The sequence below is a fragment of the Seriola lalandi genome, unplaced genomic scaffold, assembly GCF_002814215.2.
Source record: "Seriola lalandi dorsalis isolate HSWRI2012SDOR001 ecotype SW California unplaced genomic scaffold, Sedor1 jcf7180002054694, whole genome shotgun sequence".
Classification (NCBI taxonomy): Eukaryota; Metazoa; Chordata; class Actinopteri; order Carangiformes; family Carangidae; genus Seriola; species Seriola lalandi.
The window spans coordinates 80,383-107,910 of NW_019525247.1; the positions used below are offsets into that span (position 1 = coordinate 80,383).

General features: G+C 41.6%; 3 protein-coding genes across 4 annotated transcripts in view; 1 reads left to right on the plus strand and 2 right to left on the minus strand.

The window, feature by feature from the left end:
- Positions 1-3,220, minus strand: part of LOC111668012 (BPTF-associated chromatin complex component 1) — a 5,122-nt gene extending 1,902 nt beyond the window's left edge. The window contains exons 1-4 of one of the 2 annotated variants that reach the window (XM_023423935.2): positions 2,900-3,220; positions 1,990-2,084; positions 800-1,023; positions 579-686 (exon numbers count right to left, since the gene is read on the minus strand). In XM_023423935.2, coding sequence (XP_023279703.1) covers positions 579-686; positions 800-1,023; positions 1,990-2,084; positions 2,900-2,920 — 448 coding nt within the window. In that variant the 5' untranslated portion in view covers positions 2,921-3,220. Of the gene's footprint in view, positions 1-578; positions 687-799; positions 1,042-1,989; positions 2,085-2,899 lie in introns of both variants that reach the window. The other variant, XM_023423934.2, reaches the window with a different exon arrangement.
- Positions 3,221-5,480: 2,260 nt separating this feature from the next.
- Positions 5,481-12,275, plus strand: rnaseka (ribonuclease, RNase K a). Its single transcript, XM_023423895.2, has 4 exons — positions 5,481-5,649; positions 7,506-7,585; positions 10,822-10,945; positions 11,451-12,275. The coding sequence occupies exons 1-4, from the start codon at positions 5,575-5,577 to the stop codon at positions 11,466-11,468; spliced, it is 297 nt and encodes a 98-aa protein (XP_023279663.1). The 5' UTR covers positions 5,481-5,574; the 3' UTR covers positions 11,469-12,275.
- alox12 (arachidonate 12-lipoxygenase) lies at positions 12,143-26,730 on the minus strand. The gene is made up of 16 exons (XM_023423894.2): positions 26,478-26,730; positions 22,283-22,366; positions 21,914-22,060; positions 20,603-20,801; positions 19,924-20,005; positions 19,610-19,732; positions 19,413-19,519; positions 17,125-17,297; positions 16,865-17,008; positions 15,736-15,939; positions 15,169-15,255; positions 14,752-14,921; positions 13,730-13,851; positions 13,468-13,568; positions 13,187-13,357; positions 12,143-12,483 (listed from the first exon to the last, which is right to left on the minus strand). The coding sequence occupies exons 3-16, from the start codon at positions 22,058-22,060 to the stop codon at positions 12,304-12,306; spliced, it is 2,010 nt and encodes a 669-aa protein (XP_023279662.1). The 5' UTR covers positions 22,283-22,366; positions 26,478-26,730; the 3' UTR covers positions 12,143-12,303.
- Between the last annotated feature and the right edge of the window lie 798 nt (positions 26,731-27,528).

The window sequence follows — 27,528 nt, forward strand, 5'->3', positions numbered from 1 at the left end:
ACACACACACACACACACACACACACACACACACACACACACAAACAAACACACACACACACACACACACACAGGCAGGCAGGCAGACAGACACTCGCTAGACAGTTGCAGTCATTGTTGGTTTGTGTAAATAAAATATACTGTGTTGTGGCAAATGTTAACATGTACAAACTATTAGAATTAAAGCAACTGTGTCTGTGCATCAGAGTAATGACATAAAAACACACAGCAGCTTTAAGCCTTTTTAACAGTGCTGCTTTTGCCATGTGACACAGTCACCGTAAATATGGATTGTCATGTGACTCTTTAGTCTCTAACAAACACCATCCTTCCTTCAAAACATCTGGTGATGTTTTTCATGCTCTTTCTTCCAGATTTTTTTTGTGTCTTTGACAAAATAAAAACGTCAATTGATAAATGTTGTTGAGAAACTTCAATCAGAAACTACTGATGTCAGGTTTGAACTCCTCACAGTTTTGGATGTTCAGTGGATCTTTGATTGGAAACAAACACAGTGTGGTGTTCTGCTCTCTGCTCTACTCAGAACTGCTTCATGTGTTCAGATGTTCAGGATTCACCTTGATCAAAGTTGTTGAGTTTCTTGGAGTTGGATCCTTCACCCAGTCCCTCAATGTCCACAAGATCACTGTTGACATCTGAGTCATTCAGAGCACTGAGGGTCACATCTACACACGTGCACACACACAAAAGATGAACATTTTTAGAACTATTTGTGAACATTGGAAAAAAAATTATAAATATCAGGTGGGTGTAGGGGGTGGTTTGATGCTGGACTCACCTGCAGTCTTCTGTTTCTTCAGGGGGGGCTGGTTGGAGGGGGGACCCTGTAGTCCTGAAGGCATGACAACCTGAGCTGTGGGCACAGAGATGATGGTTGGAGTGCCCTGTGTCGCCATGGCAACAGTAACCGTGGCTTTCTTGACGACCTTCTTGGGCCCATCTGCAGCAGGCAGAGCCACGTCCTCATACAGCTTCCTCTTCACCGTGTTCTTCGTTTGACCACTGGAGGGAAGATGGGAACTGAACTGACGTTAGTTGCTGGTGAACAGGAGAGTTCATGAAGTTGCTTAAAGTCCCTGTTATTCACAAGCACTCTACCATCCTCACTTCACTCTGTATATGTCTCATATGACTTGTACAGGACTGTAGTCTGTCAGTCAGAGGGCACCTGTACTCCTCAGTCTGCATTTATAATTCACTTGTAGGAGAACAGCCCAACTATCTGTCCTCTCCTCTGCAGTACAGACAGAGTCAGTGCGTCACTCGATCCAGGAGAGTCTCAGTCCGAGGTCTCCTGCAGTTAGGACTACAGGTGGATGAACTTCAGCAGGTTTACGCTGGTCAGATAAGAGAGCTGCAGATCCTCCAGGTTAACTGGGATCCTGTGTAACAGTGGTTTAATGCTGGTTTAATGCTGGTTAAACACTGGTTTAAAGCTGGTTTAACACTGGTTAAATGTTGTTCACTGGTTTAATGCTGGTTTAACGCTAATGCAATTTTTTTGATAAAGGTAAAATGTATCACAACATTGTTGTGCATTTTTAGCACCGTAAGTGTTGTGGTGCTACAGAGACGCCCTGGCCTACACAGGAACATGTTTGTTTGGCGCAAGACAACAAAAACCACATTATCATCATCTTTATATTATTTCAGGGAAAATGAAAATGCAAAAGCAACCATTGCAACTGAAATCGCATATCACAATACCTGTAAAAATAATCACAATATGATTTTTTTGCATATCATGGAGCACCAGTTTACAGTCCTAAAATTTTAATATTTGTCTTACTGTTGGATTCATTTTGGATTCCATTTGGATCTGCTCTCATTGGACCATGCTTTATAAGTAAGGACTGAACCAATGAATGAACTGTTAGGACATGTTGAGTATTTAATGTTCCTGTGACTGAGTCGACTGCAGCTGTGTGTGTGTGTGTGTGTGTGTGTGTGTGTGTGTGTGTGTGTTACCCTGCAGGACTGGAGTCTGCCACTGGATGCAGCTGCATGGTGAGCTCTCCTAGTTTGGTGAAGGCAGCTCCAGCTGCAGAGAAGATCTCTCCAACCTGAAACACGCACACACACAAACACACAGAAAGAGAGAGTGTGTATTATTCATCAGGACATTAACACATGACATAGAATCAGATTCCCTACATGACTCAAAGTATGTAGACACTTGAACAGTCATGTGACTCTGACATCATGCCCATTAACATGCTGCTATAACAGCCTGCAGTCCTCTGGTTTCAGCCATTCATCCAGATGTTAAACCAGCCGCAGGAATTTGAACTCATTCAGACACAAGAGAATCAGTGAAGTCCAACATTAATACTGGGTCGGTGATCCAGATCATTAATAAGGTGTTGGACGAGGTTGTCAGTCAGGTTTAGTCAGGTTCTCCCACCGCAAACTGGGAAACTGTTTCTGCGTGGATCTGGATCTGAGCAGGGAGGCAGATCATGTTGAGCTGGACTCTCACCACCATCTACAGCATCACTGCACACTGGAGTTTGAACCAAGACCAAACCAGGACCAACATCTGGACAGCTGTGTCCACATACTTTTTTACATATAATATATGAAGAAGTTATGACTGAAAACTGATCAGATCTGCTTATTAATTCATTGATATTCGTTTTAATTATATTAATTAACATTACATGGTCAGTTGAAATGATCAGTTAAATATTGATCTAGACCATATCATTTTCTCTGACTCTCCTGAATCCACCTCTAAGAACTAACGCGACCTCAGATCCACTGCTCTCGCGAGCAGCAGCGGGAAACTGTGAGGTGCTCGAGCCACAGACCAAGACACTGTCCAGCCCGGGAAACGTTGTCAGACCACATCTGAGTGGTTCACATGAAGAGAACTTACTTTTGTGGAGGCTGAGGTCATTCTGCTGCTGTCATAGACTGGTTATAGTCTATGAGCGGGAACAGTGATGCCTTCAATTGACGGAGCGGCTGCTAAGATGCTAACAGTGAAGCTAAGTAGCATCGGGAGCTCCTCCCGCCGTAGAGCAGCTGGAAACCCGGCTCTTCCTCTGCCTCTAGTGTAGGTGTCTGGAGAAGAGCAGCCCGTTAACACACCGGAGCATACTGAAGGGAAAGTTTAATCTACAACTGTATCACATCTCCACCGGCGACAACAGGCCACTGCTGCCCCTGAACACAACAAGAGGCTGCTGCTGCCTTCACTGTCCCCTCGGAACTCCTGTTTACTAATAAACTTCATTGTGTCCTTTACATGAGAGATTTACGTCCACTTGCAATAGAAATGGGATTTATTTTTTAATATGTATTTAAAAAAACACCTGCAGACAGTAATACATGTACAAGAAAATGAGAGGAAACCCAATGAGAGCTAATGAAAATATAAAAGGACACAAATTACTTATAATGCAGAGAGGCAGTTTCATTCAAAAATAAATAAATATTTAAGGAGGGGTGAGGTAAAGACGTACATTAAAGTCGTGTAAATCAGTAATATTAAAGGTTTTTTAAGAGGTGTTTGCCTCGCAAAAAGATTTAAAGATTAGGTCTTTGAACTCAGCACGCAGCACAGCGACATCTGGTGGTCTGCAGGACTTACAGCAGCCATTCAATTTCTACATGTGACAACAGACCAGAGAAGGCTGTGTTTTCCTTATAATATGATGTTTTACACTGCAGTGCAGTGACTTTATTGTCCACCAGTGTGATGAATGTGTCTTTGACTACACTTCACAGGATAAAACATCTGGAAATAATATACAAAACAACATACTATTGTGTAAACCATGGCTACCCTCCACCAAGCAACAGAAAAACAAAGCAGCACTGACTATTGTTGCAACAAACTATATGCTTAACATTGCTCTAAGCTTCTAATGTATTACAATACAATGTACACATACAATGTATACCACGCAATTCATCTGCCAAGTGCCTGTTTTCATCGTCTTAAAAGATGAAGCTAAATCAAAAATCAAATCCACAGAGGCTCTGGTGCTGCTGAAGATGTTACACAATGAATCCTGGTTATAATTGCGCCACCAATGCTACAGTAATTCTTAACAATCTAACTGCAAGTGGTCTCAACAAAAGAGGAACTGAGGTGGATCTTCTTGGATCAACAAATTGATGTTCATGGTCCCTAGAGGATTATCCCTTTTGATAATTCCAGGCTTGGGACCAGAAGCTTTACATTTACAGTTGTTCTTTTTGATCAAACATTTTGTATTTTTTGGTAAAAGGAGGAATGTTTACACTATTATAATCCATAATCCAGACAAGTTGCTGATATTTAAAGTAGGCTATTCTTTATCTTTGCACCAGTTAGAAATCATTTTGGGTTTGATCCCTCTCAGTACCAGGACAACAACAATAGTCTGACTTTGCTTTGTTGTTTCTTTGTCAAAATTATTTTATCAACCACTGTCTGATTTGATTGGTCAGATCTTCACAGCTCCTCTGATGCAGTGGGAACACAAACAATGATTTTTACTTCCTGGGTGTACTTCTGTTTCCATCGGTCCTGGAGTGTTTTGTTCTTAGATCTTTGGTCAAGATTAAAAAAAGGGTTGTATTCATCCAGGCCTACATGAGATGTATGTTTGTCATTTTATGTTAGATGAAACAGAAACCACAGACTACTCTTGGTTCTGGTTCAGTCTCCAGAAAAGCTTCAGTGTTTTAGTCATAGATTCTCTGTTTGTGGAGCTCTGGAGGGATGATGGAGATTTCAGTTGAAAATCACACTTATTTGGTTCATTCTGGCACATTTGAAGCAAACTTTATTGTCTGTTGGCTGTGTTAAAAATAAATAAAACAAATTAATATCATCAGCTCTTTGTAAAGCTTTCATACTTCCCCTAAATGTCCCCAAAGAGTCCCAATTTCAAGACCTCTTTGTCAGCTGTTCATGAGTAGCTTCCTGGAAAAAAACAGGGAACTAGATGTTTTTATAGCACAATAAGAACGAGACTGGATGCACCACTTTGTCTTTGTACCACCAGATAGAGGGGAACCTTTGGCCTCCTGCACCTTTGAGGACTCTGATTTTTTTTAAATACTTACAACACATAACAACAACATGTTTTAAATAGACCAACACATCTACAGGCATCAGACAGAGCTAAGATCAACTAAAGACAGAACTGTATGTTGTTTCTGTTTGGGCTGTGTGGGAGTTTGTATTTCCAACAGGACCAGAACGCAGCAAAGCATTACGTCACGGTCATTGAGAGGAAAGTCACATGACTTTTCTCATATTTACATGAAGATAATTTACGTGAAAAGTTTTAAAACACCTGGAAGAGGACGCGCTGTTATTATAAAAGTCTGACGTGTTTCATTCAAATCATTAAATAAATATATGTTTGAACTAACTTCCTGTTTTCATATTTGATTTTTTAAGTCAATCATCTAACTTTTTAAACGTGACTCTTTCGACATCCTGGAAACTTCCGGGGTTCAGTCTCAGACACTTGATTGGACACGTGACAGAAGTTTGACCTGAGTTGGAGCAGCAGTTTGTCGCTCTCTCCTTTTTCATGTTCTACATTAATAATGCGCGGGCTCATTTGTGGACCTAAATGCGCCGCATGCGGGATTGTACTGAGCACGTGGGGGGTGATAATGTTGGTGAGTGTCTTCTCTCTTTTTTTATTCCCGGCGATCGAACTTTCGTTTCCATAGATACAGAACAGGGGGGTGTTCCAGAGAGTGGGTTTAGTGAGAACTCTGAGATGAGGGAAAGCCTGGGTTTTCAGTTCCAGAGACTAAGGTAATTTTAACTCTGTGAAGCTAACCTGTTAACCAGTTACCACGTTAACTGACTCTGTGAAATAACCTGTTAACCAGTTAGCTAACCTGCTCACTGGCAGGTTTTCCTTACAAACCCAGGTTACAAACCCTCACAGTGTGAGAGACTGCAGTGGCTCATAATGGTATAACGAGAAATGTAACAGCACTGTTTGACATATCACGTTACTCTGATGAGGTTAAAACTTGTTGCGTACAATTGTGGTTTGGGACTTTTGATTTTACTTATGGATGTATTATGAGATTTGGATACCGGATCTAAAAATGGGGCCTGTTCAGTTAAATTGCTCGCCTGGCGCATGATTATACTTCAGTTACTTCCTCTCTTCGCTGATGAACGTATGTTGAACTCACCGTCATGTCGTCACAGGACAGAACTACACACAGTTGAGATTGTGAGATACCACTGAGCTCTGTCCTTATACTCACATGTAAACTCGTTAACGTTTGGATTCGTTACTCTCGTGCTTGTCTGTTAACTGTTCTTCTTTCTTCTTTGTTGTTCTGTTTTATGGTGGTTATTTACCTTCCATTACACTTCCGGGCTTTCCCTGGTAACCACGGTAACCCCGTGTTTAATCATTAAATCATGGCTGTAATACATTCAGGGCAGAATTACAGACAGTCTGATAGCGAGCCTTCATGCACCTGATGGTTTTACAGTGGGACAGTCCAAAGACCTCATGGATCTCAGAGTCTGTGAATCCATGAGGGGGGACATTAGGACTGGGTCTCTGTGAAACCTGAAGAAGCTGTTTGACAGAGCACTTCATTTCCTCATTTATGCTGCCTGTATCAAAAATAATATCACAGACATTAATTTAAAGGAGGTTATGCAGGGAGATGACTATCCTGATTTGATGTTCACTCAGAGTTCAGATTCAGGCTTGTTAAACCTGCTTTCTGGAACAGACCCCAGGTACACATGACTCAACAAAATAAAAATATACAACATGTCACTATACAGTTCAGCAGCAGCACAAACTACAGCTATAAAGTGACATAAACTTGAATCAACTTTTCTCTGAGTCTGTTTCAGCCACATAGCTAGAGATGTTACTGGATTGTGATTTTATTATGATGTTTTTATTTTATTTATTTATTTTGTACTTTAGTCAATTCTAATTTTATGACCTTATTTTATTCATGTGTTTTGTTTTACTTACTTTACTTTTACTTTACTACTTACTATTATATATCATATATAGTGCCTGTATATAGTAGTTAAATGCTGCGCCTAAAAAAAATGCTAGTTGTTCAAGTTAATTTGGTGCAATGAAATATGACATACAGTATGAAGGAAAAATGTCAACTTTTTTTGTCATATTATTTTTACACCTGTTTTATTCATATTCGGTTTCATAATTTTTTTTAATGAGAAAAAAATCAGATAACACTGTTTCTGATGAGACTGTTAGTAGACACAGGTGTGTAGTTATGTGGTCTCCAGGCTCACAGCTTTGTAAACCAGATCATCAGAAGTTACTGTGAACCAATAACTTCAAATACATGTCGAAGGAGACTCTTCTTGTTTTCAAAGAATTTAATAATATCTGGTGATCATATAGCTGCATATTACTTTGACTGCGTCTCAGTTCATTTCCACTTTAATCTACAGTGTGAGTTAATGTTGACTGTTGCAGCCCTGGTTTACCTGTGTCCCTCTCCTCTCTCAGGCCATGCTCGGGATCTTCTTCAGTGTACATTCAGCCACACTGATTGAGGATGTGCCCGCACCTGACGACATCCACCAAGAGTAAGTTTCTACTGTAACACTTCACCCCAGATCTCTGCAGCTGCACCAAGGCTTCATAACTGTCACAGACCTGTTAGAGTTGCACCCATACATAGGTTTATATAATTTTAAGATATAACAATGTGTTATGTGCAGTACAGAAATACCAACTAAGGTTTTAAGGTCATTTAAAAAACACAACAGTTTGTCCACTAGAGGTCGCTGACGAGTCAATGTCCACACTGTAAAATGTCTCAGTTTGTAGCATCTATATCAACAGTGGTTGTTTGTGTTACACTATTAGCTGTTCCACAGTCATCACATCAGTATCATCCTCAAAAACCAGTATTAGTCAAACTGTATTTTCTATGTGGTGTAGTTGATGGGTCATATAGGACCACTTCAGTGTGATCAGCCCTCATTGTCCTGTCAGCTCAGGTGAGCTCTTCTGTTCTGTCTCTGTTTTCTGCTCCAGTTGCTGACACTGCGGAGTGATGCTGTAGGTGAAGACACTTAAAGTTTATATGAAGAACAGTTTGATTAGGAAACTTTCATCATTACTATGAGATGGAGTACGCTTTATAGAATAGAACAACAACATAAGAAACAGATGAGCAGTAAAACATCTGTACAGGTTGTCCCAGTGGGTTAGAGGCCTCTTACTGTAGCTCTTAATGTCATCATCAGTGTTCATATGACCTAGTTATACTTCTAGTGTAGCTCTTGATGACTTCACTAGTGTTCTACTGTAGCTCTTGATGACATCACCAGTGTTCTACTGTAGCTCTTGATGACATCACCTGCGTTCATATGACCTCGTTATACTTCTACTGTAGCTCTTAATGACATCGCCAGTGTTCTACTGTAGCTTTTAATTAGATTAGATTAACTTTATTAATCCCACAACTGGGAAATTAATTTACCACAGCAGAAAAATAAACATCTATAGAATAAACATATATGGAAATATACAACAAAAATATACCAAATATACACTAATAAATACAATATACACAATACACACGATATGTACATGAAAAGTGCAAGTTTGCACATGGTCAAGACGAGCAGGAGTTGTGGACTCTTCACCAGTGTTCAGCTGAAGCTCTTGATGACATCACAAGTGTTCTACTGTAGCTCTTAATGTCATCATCAGTGTTCATATGACCTCGTAATAGTTCTTCTGTAGCTCTTGATGACATCACCAGTGTTCTACTGTAGCTCTTAATGTCATCATCAGTGTTCATATGACCTCGTAATAGTTCTTCTGTAGCTCTTGATGACATCACAAGTGTTCTACTGTAGCTCTTAATGTCATCATCAGTGTTCATATGACCTCGTAATAGTTCTTCTGTAGCTCTTGATGACATCACCAGTGTTCTACTGTAGCTCAGAATGACCTCGATATACTTCTACTGTAGCTCTTGATGACATCACCAGTGTTCTACTGTAGCTCTTGATGTCATCACCAGCGTTCTACTGTAACTCTTGATGACAGCACAAGTGTTCTTCCGTAGCTCTTGATGACATCACCAGCGTTCTACTTTAGCTCTTGATGACATCACCAGTGTTCCACTGAAAACATCACGTTTATGTTGTGTAAATTTAACTAATTACAGTGGGGCAAAAAAGTATTTAGTCAGCCACCAATTGTGCAAGTTCTTCCACTTAAAAAGATGAGAGAGGCCTATAATTTTCATCATAGATATACCTCAACTATGAGAGACAAAATGAGAAAAAAAAATTCCAGAAAATCACATTGTCTGATTTTTAAAGAATTTATTTGCCAGTTATGGAGGAAAATAAGTATCTGGTCAATAACAAAAGTTCATCTCAATACTTTGTTATATACCCTTAGTTGGCAATGACAGAGGTCAAACGTTTTCTGTTAGTCTTCACAAGGTTTTCACACACTGTTGCTGGTATTTTGGCCCATTCCTCCATGCAGATCTCCTCTAGAGCAGTGATGTTTTGGGGCTGTCGCTGGGCAACACGGACTTTCAACTCCTTCCAAAGATTTTCTATGGGGTTGAGATCTGGAGACTGGCTAGGCCACTCCAGGACCTTGAAACGCTTCTTACGTGTGTTTGGGATCATTGTCATGCTGAAAGACCCAGCCACGTTTCATCTTCAATGCCCTTGCTGATGGAAGGAGGTTTTCACTCAAAATCCCACGATACATGGCCCCATTCATTCTTCCCTTGACACGGATCAGTCGTCCTCGTCCCTTTGCAGAAAAACCGCCCCAAAGCATGATGTTTCCACCCCCATGCTTCACAGTAGGTATGGTGTTCTTTGGATGCAAAGCAACCAAAAAGTTCTATTTTGGTTTCATCTGACCATATGACATTCTCCCAATCCTCTTCTGGATCATCCAAATGCTCTCTAGCAAACTTCAGACGGGCCTGCACATGTACTGGCTTAAGCAGGGGGACACGTCTGGCACTGCAGGATTTGAGTCCCTGGCGGCGTAGTGTGTTACTGATGGTAGCCTTTGTTACTTTGGTCCCAGCTCTCTGCAGGTCACTCACTAGGTCCCCTCGTGTGGTTCTGGGATTTTTGCTCAACCTTCTTGTGATCATTTTGACCCCACGGGGTGAGATCTTGTGTGGAGCCCCAGATCGAGGGAGATTATCAGTGGTCTTGTATGTCTTCCATTTTCTAATAATTGCTCCCACAGTTGATTTGTTCACACCAAGCTGCTTACCTATTGCAGATTCAGTCTTCCCAGCCTGGTGCAGGTCTACAGTTTTGTTTCTGGTGTCCTTTGACAGCTCTTTGGTCTTGACCATAGTGGAGTTTGGAGTGTGACTGTTTGAGGTTGTGGACAGGTGTCTTTTATACTGATAACGAGTTCAAACAGGTGGCATTAATACAGGTAACGAGTGGAGGACAGAGGAGCCTCTTAAAGAAGAAGTTACAGGTCTGTGAGAGCCAGAAATCTTGCTTGTTTGTAGGTGACCAAATACTTATTTTACAGAGGAATTTACCAATTAATTCATTAAAAATCCTACAATGTGATTTCCTGGATTCTTTGCCCCCATTCTGTCTCTCATAGTTGAAGTGTACCTATGATGAAAATTACAGGCCTCTCTCATCTTTTTAAGTGGAAGAACTTGCACAATTGGTGGCTGACTAAATACTTTTTTGCCCCACTGTATATCTCTTCAGGGATCAATAAAGTTTTTCTGGTTCTTTGGGTGAACTAAGTGACTTGGACAGTGTTGAGTGTGAGGTGTGTTTGTTTGTCTCCACAGTGACTACCCACAGAGGATCTATGAGCTGTACAACAAGGTGGGCTACAACTGCTTCATAGCAGCTGCTGTCTACATCCTGGTTGGGGCTTTCTCCTGCTGCCAGATGAGGCTCAACCAAAAGAAGGTGAGTATGAGTTTAGTGTCCAATCAGTGAATGACATAGATGAGAGAGGACAGGTTCACCCAGAATACACCCGTAGAGGTGTGTCTTCATGCGGGTATCGCTGTAGCAGGCCTGAGTTTAAAGTAGAGACAATGAGGTATGATCCAGTAAAGTTAGTTTGAAGCACAGCTGTTTTTAACATGATGTAATTTTATCTTCATCATGATGATGATGACCAGCAGAAACACATGTTCATGTTAGAGAGTCATCTGTCAGGAAGGTCACCACCAGGTCACTCAGTCCTGTTGTCTGTCTGGATTTAAAGCTCCACTAGCTGCCCAGGCTCAAGTGTTTACTACACCACACATCAGGAACATGGTGGACTGTACAAACTATATGTTATTGTTCAAACTATTTGAAATCCATCCCGAATCAGTATAATCTGTGATGATCAGATGATTAAGAGATGGATTAAAATAAGGATTGTTAATTTGTACTCATATGTAATTAATTTGTTGTTCCTCAGGCGTACCTGGTGCACTAGTGCCACCTGCTGGACTGGCGAGCTCCCAGCAGCAGGAGGAGAAGGGTATCACCTGCTCTCTGAGCTGCCTCTGTCTCAGGGTTTAAATCTCCTCATGAAGGAGAGTGGATGCTGTGAGACATGAATCTTCTGCACCTTCATATTTAGGATGAGATTAATTTTGAAAATAAGTGCTTTAATTATTTGATTGCAGAAGATTTCAGTTGTTCTCCAGAGTCTGAATGATTCCTCTTGTCAGAGTATTTAAATATTGTAAATTATTTTGTCTGTACTTACTGTACTGTACAAGAGAATGTATTTCAGATTGTTACCAGTATCCAGTTGTGACTGTAATATTAGTCATTAGATGAAGTTGTTAAATAGTTTTCTCTGTAGTTCATGGTCTCTGGTTGTGTCTCAGTAGGATCTGTGAGCTAGCTGTTGGACTGTAGATATGCAGGACTGAATTTGCCATTTCTTCAAAACTGGCTCTCAGTTTATCTGGAGTTGTTGTCCTCAAGTCCTCATATTTCAAACCTGAATCATGTCCCAGACTTCCCAGCTTCTGAACATATCACTATCATCTGTTGCTTAAGTAACATAATGAAATGATGAAAACCAGCCAACCTTCTCCTGGTGCACCAACACTACCTGTTCAATAACAAAATGTCATACAAATCATAAATGTCTAATCATTGACTTGTAGAAAATGTTTGTTTTTTATTTTTACAACATTGAATCACAGTAGATGCAATTACAATCTTTTTTTTTCTAAAAAACTGATGAATAAAAAAATGAATGAATGAAAATAAAACAGAAAAATCAAAATGAATCTTGCTCTGACTGGTCTGTGTTTCTATATGGTGATGCTGTTCTCGATGCGGCTCGGCAGGAGGAACAGGTACTGCAGCTCCAGTCCTTCATTCTGACTCAGGATGTGGTCCTCGATTTCTTTCAGCTCTGTTCTGAACCCATCGATCAGCTCCACAGCCCGGCCCTCAGTGAAGTGCTGCTCCGTGTACTGGCCCAAAGGAATCTGGGCAGAAGAAGACATGGGAGTAAGGGGGGGGGTCAAGTCAACAACTATGGCTTCTATGACCATAATGTTTGTGAATATGTGCTGTGATGAATACTAGCAGTGGTTTTACAGCCACTGGTAATGAGACTCCAGCTCTATGAGTACATAAGTAGCCCTCAAACAGGCTTCACTATCGGTTAACCCTCTTTGAGGCTCTGCCTTTCAACCCTGAGACATATTTGCATTCAGTGAAGAGGTAGAAACCACACACCCACTATAAAACCCCAGGGCACCGCTGCTCAGCTCCCCTCAGGGCTCAGCTCCCCTCAGGGCTCAGCAAACCCAGACAAACGAGGTGGGACTGTAGTTAGAGAGCTACAGATGAACACGTTTACACAATATGTGTTTTGGCCTCTTGAATGTGACATCTCTAAATGTCTTTGAGGGAAATTCTTCACATTTGGCACAAACTTTCACTTGGACTCAAAGATGAACTAATTAGACTTTGGTGCTCAAAGGTCAAGGTCACTGTGACCTCAGAAAACATATTCATTGCTAATTATGACACAATTTTACACAAATGTGTAGGGAGGAAGGATAAAATGAAGTGATTACATTTTATATCCAAAAGGTCCAAGGTCAACTTCACTGTGACATCATAATGTTCTGCATAAACACTTGTGTTTTTAATATTTCCTTTTTTATTGAGAAAATGACTCACAGCGTCTGGTTGCGCTCGCCCCAGATGCCATGTGATCGCCATCTGCACACAGGACTGGCTGACGTCAGGAAGGGTGGCCATGATCATCTCCATGGTAACAGCATCCTTGTCTGTTGGTGGGGGTTGCCTCATGGTGCAGGGGGTGTTGGGGACCCAGGCACACCAGTCAAACTAAAATAATAAATGAGTAGTCACGAGGGGCCGATCCCTTCCTGAATTAAAATCAGTCCAGTTCATTCATGCAGATTCACAGTCACTGTGTGTGTGTGTGTGTTCAGCACCTGTCCGTTGTTAGTGGCAGCATGCTGGGCTGTACTGGTGAAGATGGCCACCGTCAGCAGGGTGGACAGTTCCTCTCTGGTGCTGAGCATACTGGGCAGACCTGAAATAAACCCTCATCAGCTAGAAGATACACATCCTGTACACGCAATACATCATCGGCTCTTAGTGTGAACTATCCCATTTTAAATGCTTTACATGACTTCATCATCGCTGATCTGTGTCAAGTATTAAGGATGAAGATACAGGATACTAATGACTCACCAAAGTTGGGGAGCTCTGTGAAGCCCTCCTGTGATATGTCTCTGATCCAGGCCTGGAGCTCCTGGTCCTCCTGCATGTCGGGGTCTGACTGGTAGAACAGGTCCACCATACCTGAAACAAAACTGAGGGAAGAGTTAGATTCAGTTAGTGAACTCTAAATATCTGATGAGAAGGGTTTGACCATGTCAGATGTTGTCGACCTCTGCTGGGAGAATCAAGAAGACACTGCTTAAACCAAGATACAGAAAGACGTACAGTATCAACTACGCCAGGATCCCTCAGTGTAGCTGTTGATCCCTGGGAGGACTGAAGGATCTAGACCTTATGGTGTATTTTATTCTGATATCTCTTTTCATTAAAGTTTATATAAACAGTTCATTCACAATCTTAATATTCCAGCTTCCTCAGACGAGAAGGTTAAGGCTCTGAAAGTTCCAGTTCATGTGCCACTGATTATATTCAACTGAAAAAAGTTAATCAAATAAAAGATATTAATTCAGCTGTGATATGAAACTGCTGAGGAAGTATTCAAGGAGTATTTTTAGACAACACAGGATTATTGACATGATTAAGGTTCTTTTTTTCCGGTCCTGTCAGTCATCATCACAGATCATATCTGCTCCTGTCAGTTTCCCATGTGTTAGTATGAGCATGGCGTGTTAGTATGAGCATGGCGTGTTAGTATGAGCATGGCGTGTTAGTATGAGCATGGCGTGTTAGTATCAGCATGGCGTGTTAGTATCAGCATGGCGTGTTAGTATCAGCATGGCGTGTTAGTATCAGCATGGCGTGTTAGTATCAGCATGGCGTGTTAGTATGAGCATGGCTTGTTAGTATCAGCATAACATGTTAGTATGACTTTGCATGTTAGTATGAGCATGGCGTGTTAGTATGAGTTTGAGTATGCCATGTTAATATGAGCATGGTGTGTTAGTATGAGCATGGCGTGTTAGTATGAGCATGGCGTGTTAGTATGAGTTTGAGTATGCCATGTTAATATGAGCATGGCGTGTGCTGTCTACCTGTGTATGGCGTCCCAGAGCATCAGACTGTATTCTCTGTAGAAATACTTTGGGAGCTGGGACACTCCTCTGTCAGCAAAATCTTTGTGGGGCTGGAGGGAGCGGTAGGTCAGCACCTTGTACTCCCTCTGAGCCAGAATCAACAGGCCATCACCACCTGTGGACACAACCTACACACACACACACACACACACACACACACACACACACACACACACACGATCATCACCACAGTGATAACAAACAAACATCACTGTAATCATCAACAGTGTTTAATACAAGACATCCAAGATCAATACTGTGACTGTGATGAGGTTGAGGTCCTGGTAACTATGATAGTCTGTGCCGAGGTTTGTCAAGTCCACATCAAATAAGTTCTAACATCCATAAAACATGTTCTGTTTCAGAGTGACCCACCCGCTTAAAGATGCCATTAGAAGAGATGAGCTGGGTGCGCCCCCTACAGTTGATCTCCAGAGTGTAGCGCAGATGAGGGGCCAAGAGCTACAACAGGAAGACATAAAACTGTTCAGGGTACAGCACGACTGTGTTAGCTACAGCATGGAGCTAACAACCACATTCTCACATGACAAAGTCACAAATAACAAACAACACAAAAGCGTTGCTAATGAAGGTGGAATAACCACAGTATAATATCTCTGTTATCATTTCATCACTACAGAGTCATGTCGAATTCTCCTTTTTAACATAAAGACTGTTTAGAGCATTTATTATTTTCACTTGTCTCTACTTTGCCATTTGCTTTTTTTTTTTTTTTTAAATCAGAAAGCTACTGTCAATGCAGATGTTTCAAATTAAAAGCTGCCAGTAAAGGGAGGGGTATGTTCTTTGATTCTCTGGAAGGCTTTTTAATGTGAAACATCTGTGCAGCTGTTGAGTCTCACTGACAGTAACTTAACAGCTAAAAAATCACGTGGAAGAGACTGGAAATAATTAGTTAGTAGCGACGGTGTGGTTGTTCACCTTATATATAGGATGTACCGCAGGCAGCTGCCTAAGAGTGGCCACACAAAACACCTCTATCACCAGGTGAGTCCTGAGCAGGTGAGACAGCAGCTGGAACACCTGAAACTCAGAGTGACGCACCCACATCTTGGCCAACAGCCATGCCAAAGGTGGGTCTCTGGGCAGGAATATGGGGGAGTCCAGGCCTGGAGTCTGCTCCAGCTGAGGATGAGGAAGGGAAACTATTACACTCAGTCCTGGTCCCCAACAAAAGGGAACTAAAACTTTACACATATACGCCTAGATCATTTAAGTTCAGATAAGTATAGTGTAGTGTAGTATATTGTAGTGTAGTGTGGTGCAGTGCAGTGCAGTGTAGTGCAGTGCAGTACAGTGATATGTAGTGTAGTGTAGTATAGTGTAGTGCAGTACAGTGCAGTGCAGTACAGTGATATGTAGTGTAGTGCAGTGCAGTGTAGTGCAGTGTAGTGCAGTATAGTGCAGTACAGTATAGTGCAGTGTAGTGTAGTATAGTGTAGTGCAGTGTAGTGATATGTAGTGTAGTGCAGTGCAGTGTGGTGCAGTGTGGTGCAGTGTAGTACAGTGATATATAGTGTAATGCAGTGCAGTGCAGTGCAGTGTAGTGTAGTGCAGTGCAGTTTATAAAATGTTCTCACGTTTTTATATTCTGAGAATTTCCTAAATATGTCCTATGTTTGCATTATTTATTGATTTTGAAAGACTTTTATATTTTCATTAATTTACTTGTATTTACATTCAGCTTTCTCTTATCTTAATTCACTAATCTCTGATCTTTATACAATTCTCTCAGATTTACATTCAATATTCTCAAGTTTATGTCAACATTTTTGTCAGGTTGCATTTGTCTTTTTTAAGTTTTTCATATTGTCAGACTTCCATTAAAAAATTAACCCTCTAATAACAAATTCTGAAAAAAAAAATCCTAAAACCATCTCCCAGTAACTAAAGACTACAGACTTTGATGCTTTCTGCTACTCAGCTGCTGCAACAACACAACTAATCAAGTTTCACTATAAATAAACTCTGCATGTGTGATTGTGTGAACATCAGTACAATGTTGAGTTCAGTCAGTGTCAGTGCTGGTCTATGTGTAAATGATACATACCTGTATAGCAACAGGTATGAGTCCTTCATCTGGGTGTTGGTACATGAGACAGAGCGGAGCAGCGATGTACTGAGGTTTACCCTTGATTGTGTTGGTGGGGATCCCGTCCATGATGGCGTAGTCTAACAAGTAGATGTTCCCTGCCTGGACAGGAGAGAAGAAGACACACTGAGGACATGAAGGGAGGAGGGAATATGAAATCATTCTGCAGTTTCACAGCACATTAAAGCCTCTATAGACAGAGGTATTGATTTCTCCACCTTGAGTTCTTTGTCCAGGTTGGTCCTCGGAGCCATGGAGCTCTGGACCATGTCTGATGTGACAGGGAAGTTCTCTGGCAGCTTCCTGCACTTCTGGATCATCCTGGGGTTCGAGCCGTTCAAACACTGGTAGCCAAAAAACCAGTCCTCCTTCCAGTGCTCCATACAGTACTCTGAGTCAAACACATATAGACTGAGTGAGCGATGATACTGAATGTGTATAAACTACTGTAGAGGTGTAAGCAGCCTTATATATTTATTGTGTTTGCACTGAACATCTACATCACCTGAGGTTTTGATTCAATGTCTGTTAGCTTGAAACAGAGTGGTGATAGATGACCTCTGTGGGAAAACACATGGTGTAATATAGGCTGATGGAACAGAAGCTAATGCAGACATGGGGCAGAACCTCAGCTTTGACTGCAGAGATGTTCCAATCTACTGCCGTTAATGTTATTATCCACTCAACTGACAAACCAGCTAACTGCTAGCTTTACCTGTTTGTCATTTGAGTCAAAATGTGTCAGTTGTTTACTGAAGACCAACATATCTGCTGCTACTGAACAGTAGCCAGCTAACTCTGGGGTTACCATAGGTTCTTGACCTCAAAAGACAAAGGCCTCAGTATGCTTCAAGCAAACCAGACTGTATGACATGTCCAAAGGCAAAAGTGAGCATAATGCCACACACTTTAGGGCAGTCTATTCTCACAGGCATGGTACTACAGACAGAAAGTAGGTCTGAAGAATGAAAAGAAAAAAAGAGTTTGAGAGAGAAGTGCAAACTTCCCTGGTCAGGTACAGTTAGTTAGTCCTTCTGCTCACTACAAAGGACACTGAATAACAGTTGTGTTTTGAAAGGGTTGAAATAACTTTATATTTCTGAAATGTTACTAAACTGAAGTTAAGACTCTCATATTGAAGAAACAATATGATAATTGACTACAGAAACATAATATCTACAAAGAACTGATCACTTTCCGACCTTGTTGGCAGAAAATTAGGAAGCTGTGATGTCTGCCATTTTGAGATGAAATTCCATGTGCTCTGTTAGTCATACCCCCACAACTATGGCATCACTGGATGTCCTCTTGATGTAATAGTAGGACTGAAATAGATTGTATGAATAGAGGTCTCAGACTCATGTCTCCCACAAGGGACAAAAATGAGGTCTTCTCATGATTTCTGCAGATTTGTGCTTCCAATCTGAAGTTCACTGAACTCATTGTCATGTTGATGAAAGCAGTTTGTGACATGGAGCATGATCCTGCTGGAAGGAGCCATTAGAAGATGGTGAACTGTGGCCATGAATGGATGAACATGGTCAGCAACAATACTCAGAGAGACTGAGACATTCAGACCAGGATTGATTGGTACTAAGAAGAAAACACTCCATCACACCATCACACCAGCAGCCTGGACTGTTGACACAAGAGAGGTTGGTCCATGGATTCAGACCCAACCATCTGCTGCCTCAGCACAGATCCAGATCCATCAGACCAGGTCTTCAACTGTCCAGTGTTGGCGAGTCTGTGCAGCCTCAGGTTTCTGGTCTGAGTGACAGGAAGTGGAACCTCATGTGGTCTTCTGCTGTTGTAGTCAATCCACCTCAAGGTTGGAAGTGCTGTTCACTCTGAAACTTCTCTGCCCAGCAGAGTTGTAAAGAGTGGTTATCTGAGTGACCGCAGCCTTTCTGTCAGCTCCAACAAGTCCGTCCATTGTCCTCTGACCTCTCTCCACGTTGGCAACAGCCAGGACTGGAGGCATTATGTTTTGAAGTTGTCTGTCCCTACGCACGAACGTACTTACCTACAGTGTGTACGTATATAGGGAGAACTGGACAAGTATGTCCCATTTCTGTTAATGCGATATCTCAGTAACACTTGGAGGGAATTTTCTTCAAATTTGGTACTTACCTTCATATGGTCCATGGACTCATGGATGAACTACTTATGGTCAAAGGTCAAAGGTCAAGGTCACAATCACCTCACAAAACACAGTTTTAGCCTTGTGAACGCAATATCTCGGAGGGAACACCTTAAGGGAATCTCTTCTAATTTAGAACAACTGTCCATTTGGACTAAAGAATGAACTGATTAGATTTTAATGGTCAAAGGTCAAGGGGCAAAGGTCACATGTTAGAGTAAAGCAATTCAGCTTTAGTCTTTAATAACTTAATTGATAGATTGTCATTGTGTTCCTGATTTTCCAGACATTATCATCAACTAACAGAAAACAGTATGAGAGGCTGTATGTCATGGCTGACATCAGCTGCTGTCAGCCACCCACCAGATATGGGGCTTTTCAGCTTCCAGAAGATCCTTTTGAAATCCTCCAGGTCATTCCAGGACTTCCCAAACCTGATGGCCAACTTCTTCAGAGACAACTCCAGCAAGCTGTTGAGAAGGAACGATGCATCACATGGTTAGGATACAGGTGTGATTATACAGTGTGAGTGTGTGTGTGTGTGTGTGTGCAGCACCTACGCGAATTGTAAGGACTGTTCAAAGTCGCTCCTCTTCTCATTTTCAAAGCGGACATCTTGAGGTAAATCTGCTTCCGTTTTAGCATCAATACATCTGGGAATCCCTGGAGCCCATGTTACCCATCTGTCACAGACACACACACACACACACACACACACACAGGACCATAGAAATACAACACATGAAACCTTTAACACATCCCCTCTGGAAGGTGAAGCTTTGTGCCGTGTTGCTGTTGTGTTGTTGATGTGTCGTGTTGTTATGTTATTGTTCTGTTGCTGTGTCATTGTGTTGTTGTTGTTGTGTTGTTGGACCTGTAAATCTTCTGCCTCTCCTGCAGCTCTGTCTTCCTGTGCTCCAGCAGCTGAGATATGGACTCGTCCCTCAGTGTCTTAGCTGAGGAGACAGGACAGTGGACTCTTACCAGCAGTTCAGGCCTACAGAGGTTCATGATCAGCCAACCCCCTTCTCCCCACGGCTGCAATGTAAGTGCTGCTGCTAATGGATCAGTTAGGGGTTGGCAGCTTTGCCCAAAGGCACCTTGACAACATGTTAACAGCTGAATCTCTTCCTGTCACGTTTGGTTGAAATACTGAACCCAAACGCAGACAACAAAAAGGAGTATATGGAAAAAAGATGTCTTTTAATAACAGAAAGAAACTTACAAAAACAAGAACTTGGGAGCACGACAAACAGAAACTTCACAGAGTGAGAGAAATATGAGCAGAACTGGAGAACAAAGCAGGTCCACAGACAGACTGACAAAGACAAGTTGGAGCACACAGAGACTAAATACACACCAGGGAGGCGAGGATGATTGAACACAGGGGAAACAAGTTAGGGTGGGGCGGACAATCAACAAGGGGGGGGGGACACAAGACAGGAAGTAAAAACGCTGGACACACAAGGAACTCTATAACAAAATAAAACAGGAAATGAATCAGATGTCCAAACAAAAAAAGTGTCCATCAAGGCAAACATGACACTTCCTACCTGTTCCCGCTCTGACCTCCACCTTGATGTCTCCTACGAGCCAGCGGTAACAGGGGAAAGTGACTTTGTCTCCACTTGGAGGCTCCACCGTGATGTAGCGACAGAACCAGTTGTCTTCCACCCAGTACCTCTGTTTCTCCAGTCTGACCAGGAGCAGAGAACCCAGAGGGGAGGGGCTGCTCACCTTGTACTGGTCCACCTGACGGAGATGGATGAAGACAGAGAAAGAAAGGTTGACAAACACTAAACACTGCTGCATTCAAAACTAAAAGATTCACTGACTGAATCATAATGTAAAGCCTCCAGTGGGTTTGGGGTCTTCCCCCGGATCTTCCTCACATTTGGACGCACCTGGAAATCCTCCACTGAGAGAGGTCCAGGAGAAATCCTGATCAGAACACAAAACCACCTCAACAGATCTACTCCGAGCTCTGTCCTGATGTTGGAGCTCCTTACTCACCAACTGAGCTCAGCCTGCCGGTGTAGGAAACTTTATATCTCATTCTTTCAGTCGTTACCTAAAGCTCATGACCACAGGTGACGGTTAGCAGATCGATCTGTGAATCAAGAGCTCCTCACTATGTCTGTCTGGTCCTACTCACCCTCAGCAGGACCCTGACACTCTCTAACTCCTTTACTTGCTGCTGACAAACAAAGATTCTGGTCCTGACTTGCAAAGCAACAGTATATTTTCCTGTAACACGTTTTTTTGCTAAACTTGAGGTGACCAGGAGGAACCTGGTTGCTGGTCCTGAAGGTCTTAAATTTTCCAGACTGAGTAATTCAGATCCAGAAGGTAACAACTCTGCTTTTCACCGCTGTGTTGCAGATAAGATATTTAAAGGAGCTATTTGTAAGTTTTGTTATTGCTACATAGCCAACGTTAGCATAGCATTAACAGCTGATTACTTACCAGTCTCGCCAAGACCTTCAGCCATCGTTGTTTTTAAAAGACTGGACAATGCAATGACTTAGTATCAGTAATAATATGGGCCTGCTGGACCTGGGCTAGTTGGTAAGCATGCTAACCTCTTCTAGACCAGTAAGTAAACAGCTGCTGATGCTAACGTTAGCTGTGTAGCAATAGAAAAACTTACAAATAGCCCCTTTAATTAAAAAGTATGGATTGTATTTCTTTAAGGGAAACAACAACCATCGTTTCACTTTAATTCTTACTGTCAGAGTCGAAGCTTCATCGTCAGACTGTGGAGTTAAAATACCTTTCCAAACTACAAACCAAACATGAATAAAGAAACAGAAGAAGAAGAGGACATAAAGATAAACTGTGTGTTGACTGGAGCTGAGTCTTACTGCTCCTCGACAGAAGTCCAGTCCAGGGTTGTCCAGCAGGGTGCGCTCACTCTCCCCTCGCTCGCCCACCAGGGTCACAAACACATAGTTGTTGGTGCCCGAATACTGTGATGTACCAGTGGCTACTGTTACACTGTAGACCTCCATCTGAGGACACACACACACACACACACACACACAGTATGTTGAGTATGACAGCTTCTATCTATCTGTTGACGTTCATCGAATTTTCAACATATAAACATATAAATAACAATAAAAATCTAAATAAATAAGTAAATAACTTCAGTGTTGTCACATTGTAAATAACCCACAGTATAAACCCAGTGCTCATCAAAACATTGCACAACACACTGTAAAGAGGATTACCACTGATTGTCTGGACAGCAGTGTTCAGTGGGCAGGGCAGAGCAGCAGTCGACCAATCAGCAGCCAGATAAAGACGTGAGTGAGCTGTGAGTGAATGGGCAAAACATACAGTCAAAGGACAATAAAAGGACGACATCATATAAAAGCAAGTCTATAAAAAATGGGTTTTAAGATGTTTTAACATACAGCCATTGGTTGTTTCGGGGGGAAGAGCTACAATTTGGGACATTGCTGTTGAGTAACATTTGTCAGCCCTCAGGGGCCCTCAGGGGCCCCCAACAGCCTGAGACCACAAGCAGTTGCCTGCGCATCTAAGCACAACCTTAATGTTTGTCTCAGTCAGCTCTTACTGTTGTTACTGTGAAGCTGATGAATCTAAAGACAACAGCTCAGCTCTGTGGTAGAGACCTCACAAGCTACCAGAGTAAATAACATAAAAAGACATCCGCCTTACAGTCGTTTCCTCCATCAACCAACCAAGTATCAGGAAACATGGCCAGAGTCTCCCCTTCCTGAGTTACAGTATTGAACAATGACCAGAAGTGTTTTTGTAGAACATTATGATGTCACAGTGTAGTTCATCCTTGTGCCAAATTTGAACAAATTCTGTCCTTTAACTGCATGTCAAGTATTTCACTGTTAATGAGCTGCAGTGATGAGCCACGGAGCTGCAGCTGGACGGTCCAGTTCACTCATCTGAAGAAAATCAAACCTCAGGGTTTGTTAGTTGTTGAGTTTTTCAGGTTTATTGTTTCAGACTGACTCGACCTGCGTCTCACCTCAGAAACACAGCTACACACATTTACACTCCAGGCTGCGCCTTGTCTCCACTGTTTACATGGTTGTGCCCAGATCCACAGTTAATGTTGGTTGGTTTAGTTTTTATCACACAATCTGACCCCTGACAAATACACATATACATACACATATACATACACATACACATGCACATACACATGCACATACACATGCACATGCACATGCACATACACATGCACATTACAAAAGAACTCAAACTAACACTGAGACTAATAAAAACCAAACGAAAGCAACAAACCTGCTTTAAAAACAAATTTAAACTAAACTGAAAAAATAAATAAATAAAATAAAAATTAATGAGAAATCCAAAACCTGACATGGCCTTGATCTGAAACGATGAATCATGTCCTGTTATCAGGCGGTCTAAAGCTTTGCCAGCGCTAGATGTTGGTGGAAGTGGTTTTGGTTTTCTTGGTGTGAGTTAAACCACATAGTTCCTGTTCGATCTAAGAGGAAGGCTTCTTGCTCCGCCTCTCAATAATATGAGAGACAACAGCATGTTTCAGCTCCAGGTCCAGGTTTGGCTCTTCTCTGATTCAACAGGACAGAGTCAGCTGCTTTTCCCAGTTTACAGTGAAGGAAGCTGACAGTCCCTGCACACACCTCTGCAGCACCTTAACTTGTGACCTGGACCCACCCAGGACCAGTGGTCTCACCTCACCCCTCAGCTGCCTGTCACCTGACTCTGTCTCCTCCAGTTCAGCTTCACACGGCTGAGAAGAAGTTAAACTACAGACCCGTCAGTATGTAACACTTTGATATGGACCCTGTAGTTTTTCACAGTTGAACATCATCCAGGAGTCACATTAATCAATGACTAATTACCTGTTGCTGACCTGTGCTCTGTGTGATGAGCTGGAGTCAGTGTAAATTCTTGGTAATCATTTGAATATTATCTCATGAGTAATCAAATGTGTAAACCGCTCAGATGCAAATCATCCGGTGGAACAACAGATGAGTGAGCACTCACACCCACGGAGGATGTGACCCTGAACCAGTATCAGAGTCTGTGTTCACAGCACTCTGATCATCACTGATTATTTATGGATTTATTCATTTGTTTGTTTATTCCTCTCTTCACGGGATAAACTCAAGTAAACATGACATCGTTATACAAAACAATAATTCACTCAAATGAATTCAAGAATTCATTATAAAGACTGATGATTACTATTTGCAATAACGTAACTCAGCGTGTGGAATTCACTTATCTGCTGCTATTTTTTCTTTTGTTATATCTAAGTCTTTTAATCGTATATATTATATTATTATATTATTAATCTTTTTAGATGATGTTTCTTTCTTTCTTCACTTTGCTGTTGTAACACTGTAAATTTCCCCACCGTGAGATTAATAAATGAATATCTTATCTTATCTTAATAACAACAATGAGGAGTTTCCATGCTGTAGAGGAACATGGAAGTCCCGCTCAGACTGAGTGATTAATGATCATATAGTCAGATATTATGTAATAAAACACATCCTGTATGTGGAGCAACTGGTATCTTTAAATTCTGTTCAAAAACACAAACTATTCCATCTTTTCATTCCTCTGTACATGACAGTACGTTTCCTCGCATTAGCTTCTGAGAGAAGTAAAAAAAAAAACCTCTTGCAGGTGTGATTTTAAAGTTGTGTCCATTACTCCAATATAAAAAGTGATGGCACAGGACATTTGGTATTTTAGACAATAAAATATTTCTAATAAAACACAGGAAAGAAAGAATCCTCATGTCTTTAATGACCAACTAAAGACTGTTGTTATTATTTATTTATTTCTTTTTTACTGTTGTTTGTTTTTGTTGTTATTTTCTTATTTTAGTTTTTTTTAAATTTTGATTTCCATTGTTTTGCATTATGATGTGGGAGAGTAGGTGCTGCTTTGGTAGTGACCGATGAAGATCAAAATAAATGAATGAAATATAACATAACATTGTGTAAACAGGACCCTGTAATGTTTCCTTGTCAGATTCAGGATCAGACTGTGATCAGAGATAAACTAAGACAATCCACCGAAGAACAACTGAACAACTGACACAGGAAGTTACAACCAGATAAAACACACACAAAACTTGGTTATCATGCTTGTTAAACACTTGTTCTCAGTATATATATATATATATATATGAAATAAATAATATGAATATGAAATATATATATATATATATATATATATATATATATAAAACGTTTCGACTGAACAAACATTAATTAACATTAATTAACAGTTGAGTTCCAGGAGGGTGGACTGGATGGAGGTTCACAGTTCTGTCTGTGGTCCAGGTTCAGACACTGAATCTTTATCATTAGTGACAGATGGAGGTTTAGGTTTAATGTAAATAAACATGCTGTGAACTGTTTTCTGTATGAAACCAGACCAGGATCATGAACCAGGAGCCCAGAGAGTCGCTGCGAGAGGATGTTGAACTGAAACAACACATTTGACTGAGGCGTTCAGGATCAACGTCTCTGTGACTTGTAAAAAATGTAAATGAATATTTGCACAATGATGCACAATGATTGTAGTTCAGACATTTCAATAAGATGGCGAACAGATCATTTTCAACTCACATGATATCTTTGATATTTTCATATGAAATAATGAGAAAGTTTCAGAAACATTTAGAGGCACACTGTGTTAATGAAGGAGAAACATTTCAGATTCTGAACTGATTCCGGATCAGTGGCTGAAGTAAATCTGGGTCACAGACCAGCTGATCTCTGTGCTGTGGCTCAGGTTTCCTTCAATTGTGTCTCTTCTATTGAAGCAGTTGAGGTTCAGGTGGGTCGGGTACCTGCAGCCCCTGTTCACCTGGTATAAACAAGACTTTGCCTCAAGTTTCCATCAGCATCATAGAGAGTGATTAATGCGTTACCTTATTTTTTTAACATCAATTATCAATTATCAAAAAGTTATCAATTAATTATATTCATTATTAAATTAACGCGTTTTTTTGACAACCACATCATATTCAATTAAGAAGTGGTCTCAGACTCTACGACCCCTGTGTGTGTGTGTGTGTGTGTGTGTGTGTGAGAGTGTGATCCATTCACTGACAGGAATCTGATCCCAGCTCAGTTCTGCTGTTATATAAAATATTAAATCAGCAGACATAAAGTTATGTAACAGTAGTGAGGCAGCTGCTCCTCTGAGCCAACAGAGAGGTCACTGAATGCAACACTCAGACCGCTCCACTCCTCCGAGGACTGCACCCTCACTACAGGTCTAATATTTGACACGTGGACAGGATGATATAAATGCAGGGAAAAGCTGCATATGCAAAGATAATGAGTACATCTGATATGAAACCTGTTTTTAGTTCAGAAACTAACTGAAGCAGAAGCTGAATGTCACACTGGAGTAAGTAACACTGACCGTGTTCAGAGCTGAGGATCAGGTTCTCCTCTTCTGTCCTGCAGGTCTCCTCTGGTCCTGGTCCTGGTCCTGGTTCTGGTTCTGGCCCTGGCTCCGGTTCTCTCACTTCCTCTTCTCCCCCTCGCGTCCTGTTTCTCCTCTTTGTGTGTGTTCACACGTCTCCGCTGCAAGCTCAGTCTCTCCACCGCTCCTTCACTCTGCAGACTGCCTCTCTCTCTTCCCTCAATCTGTCCTTTGTGTAGCCTCATCTCTCTCGTCCTCACACACATGCAGTCACACCCCCCCCCTCCACACAGAGGTACAAAAAGGGAAGTTGGTCCAATACATGAGCTCCGCAAGGTCAGATAAGAGTCACGTCACAGAGCGGCAGCTGTGAAAACTCACAAACTGAATTTAAAGAAGTGCAATGAAGTGAGGTTGAGAAACACACTTCGCTGATGGAGAATGATAAAGTAAGCTCTTCTGGTTCTAGACTTCAGCAGTGAAATGTTACAACACTCCAAAAAGAGACCATGATAATGATCAGAGCTGGATTTCACATACTGTTTCCAAATGTGCGAGTCTGGATTTACACTGAACTGAGTGAACCGGTTTGAACCAGAACTGAGGCAGGTTCTCCAAGATGCTGGAACCACCTACGTGATAAGAACCTGAAAAACTGAGAGCAGGTGTACTAAGGAGAACTGGAGCTGGTTTAAAGGCAAAGGGGGGTCACAGCAAAAACTGGTCTGATTACCAGCAGTGACAGAATGTGGCCGGTACTGTTTTCACCTTGTGAGTCTGTGTGTGTGTGTGTGTGTGTGTGTGTGTGTGTGTGTGTCATCATGGCAAATTGTGGTCTTGGAGACACCTACTGCAGCAGCGACTACAACTAAGGAGGTTTTGAGTCTGTCCGTGTAACAACAAACTTTGTTGTGTTTGTCATAGACTTTAAATAAAGATGGACGTAGCCTCCATGACATCACTCAGAGGTTTTCTCGGGAGCGGTTCTGAAGCTCAGAGTGAGCTGCTCCACCTTCGCCATCTTGCAAGTACCTGACTCCACCCCTAT

What these genes read in the sequence shown, in the direction of transcription:
- rnaseka (XM_023423895.2), top strand. Translation starts at nt 5,575, where the DNA reads ATGCGCGGGCTCATTTGTGGACCTAAATGCGCCGCATGCGGGATTGTA. An exon ending in CGTGGGGGGTGATAATGTTG is followed by an intron (nt 5,650 to 7,505) that starts GTGAGTGTCTTC and finishes CTCCTCTCTCAG; the next exon opens with GCCATGCTCGGGATCTTCTT. An exon ending in CCTGACGACATCCACCAAGA is followed by an intron (nt 7,586 to 10,821) that starts GTAAGTTTCTAC and finishes TTGTCTCCACAG; the next exon opens with TGACTACCCACAGAGGATCT.
- alox12 (XM_023423894.2), bottom strand. Translation starts at nt 22,060, where the DNA reads ATGGAGGTCTACAGTGTAACAGTAGCCACTGGTACATCACAGTATTCG. An exon ending in TCATACCTGTTGCTATACAG is followed by an intron (nt 15,940 to 16,864) that starts GTATGTATCATT and finishes CCTCATCCTCAG; the next exon opens with CTGGAGCAGACTCCAGGCCT. An exon ending in CTCTGGGACGCCATACACAG is followed by an intron (nt 13,852 to 14,751) that starts GTAGACAGCACA and finishes CTCTTCCCTCAG; the next exon opens with TTTTGTTTCAGGTATGGTGG.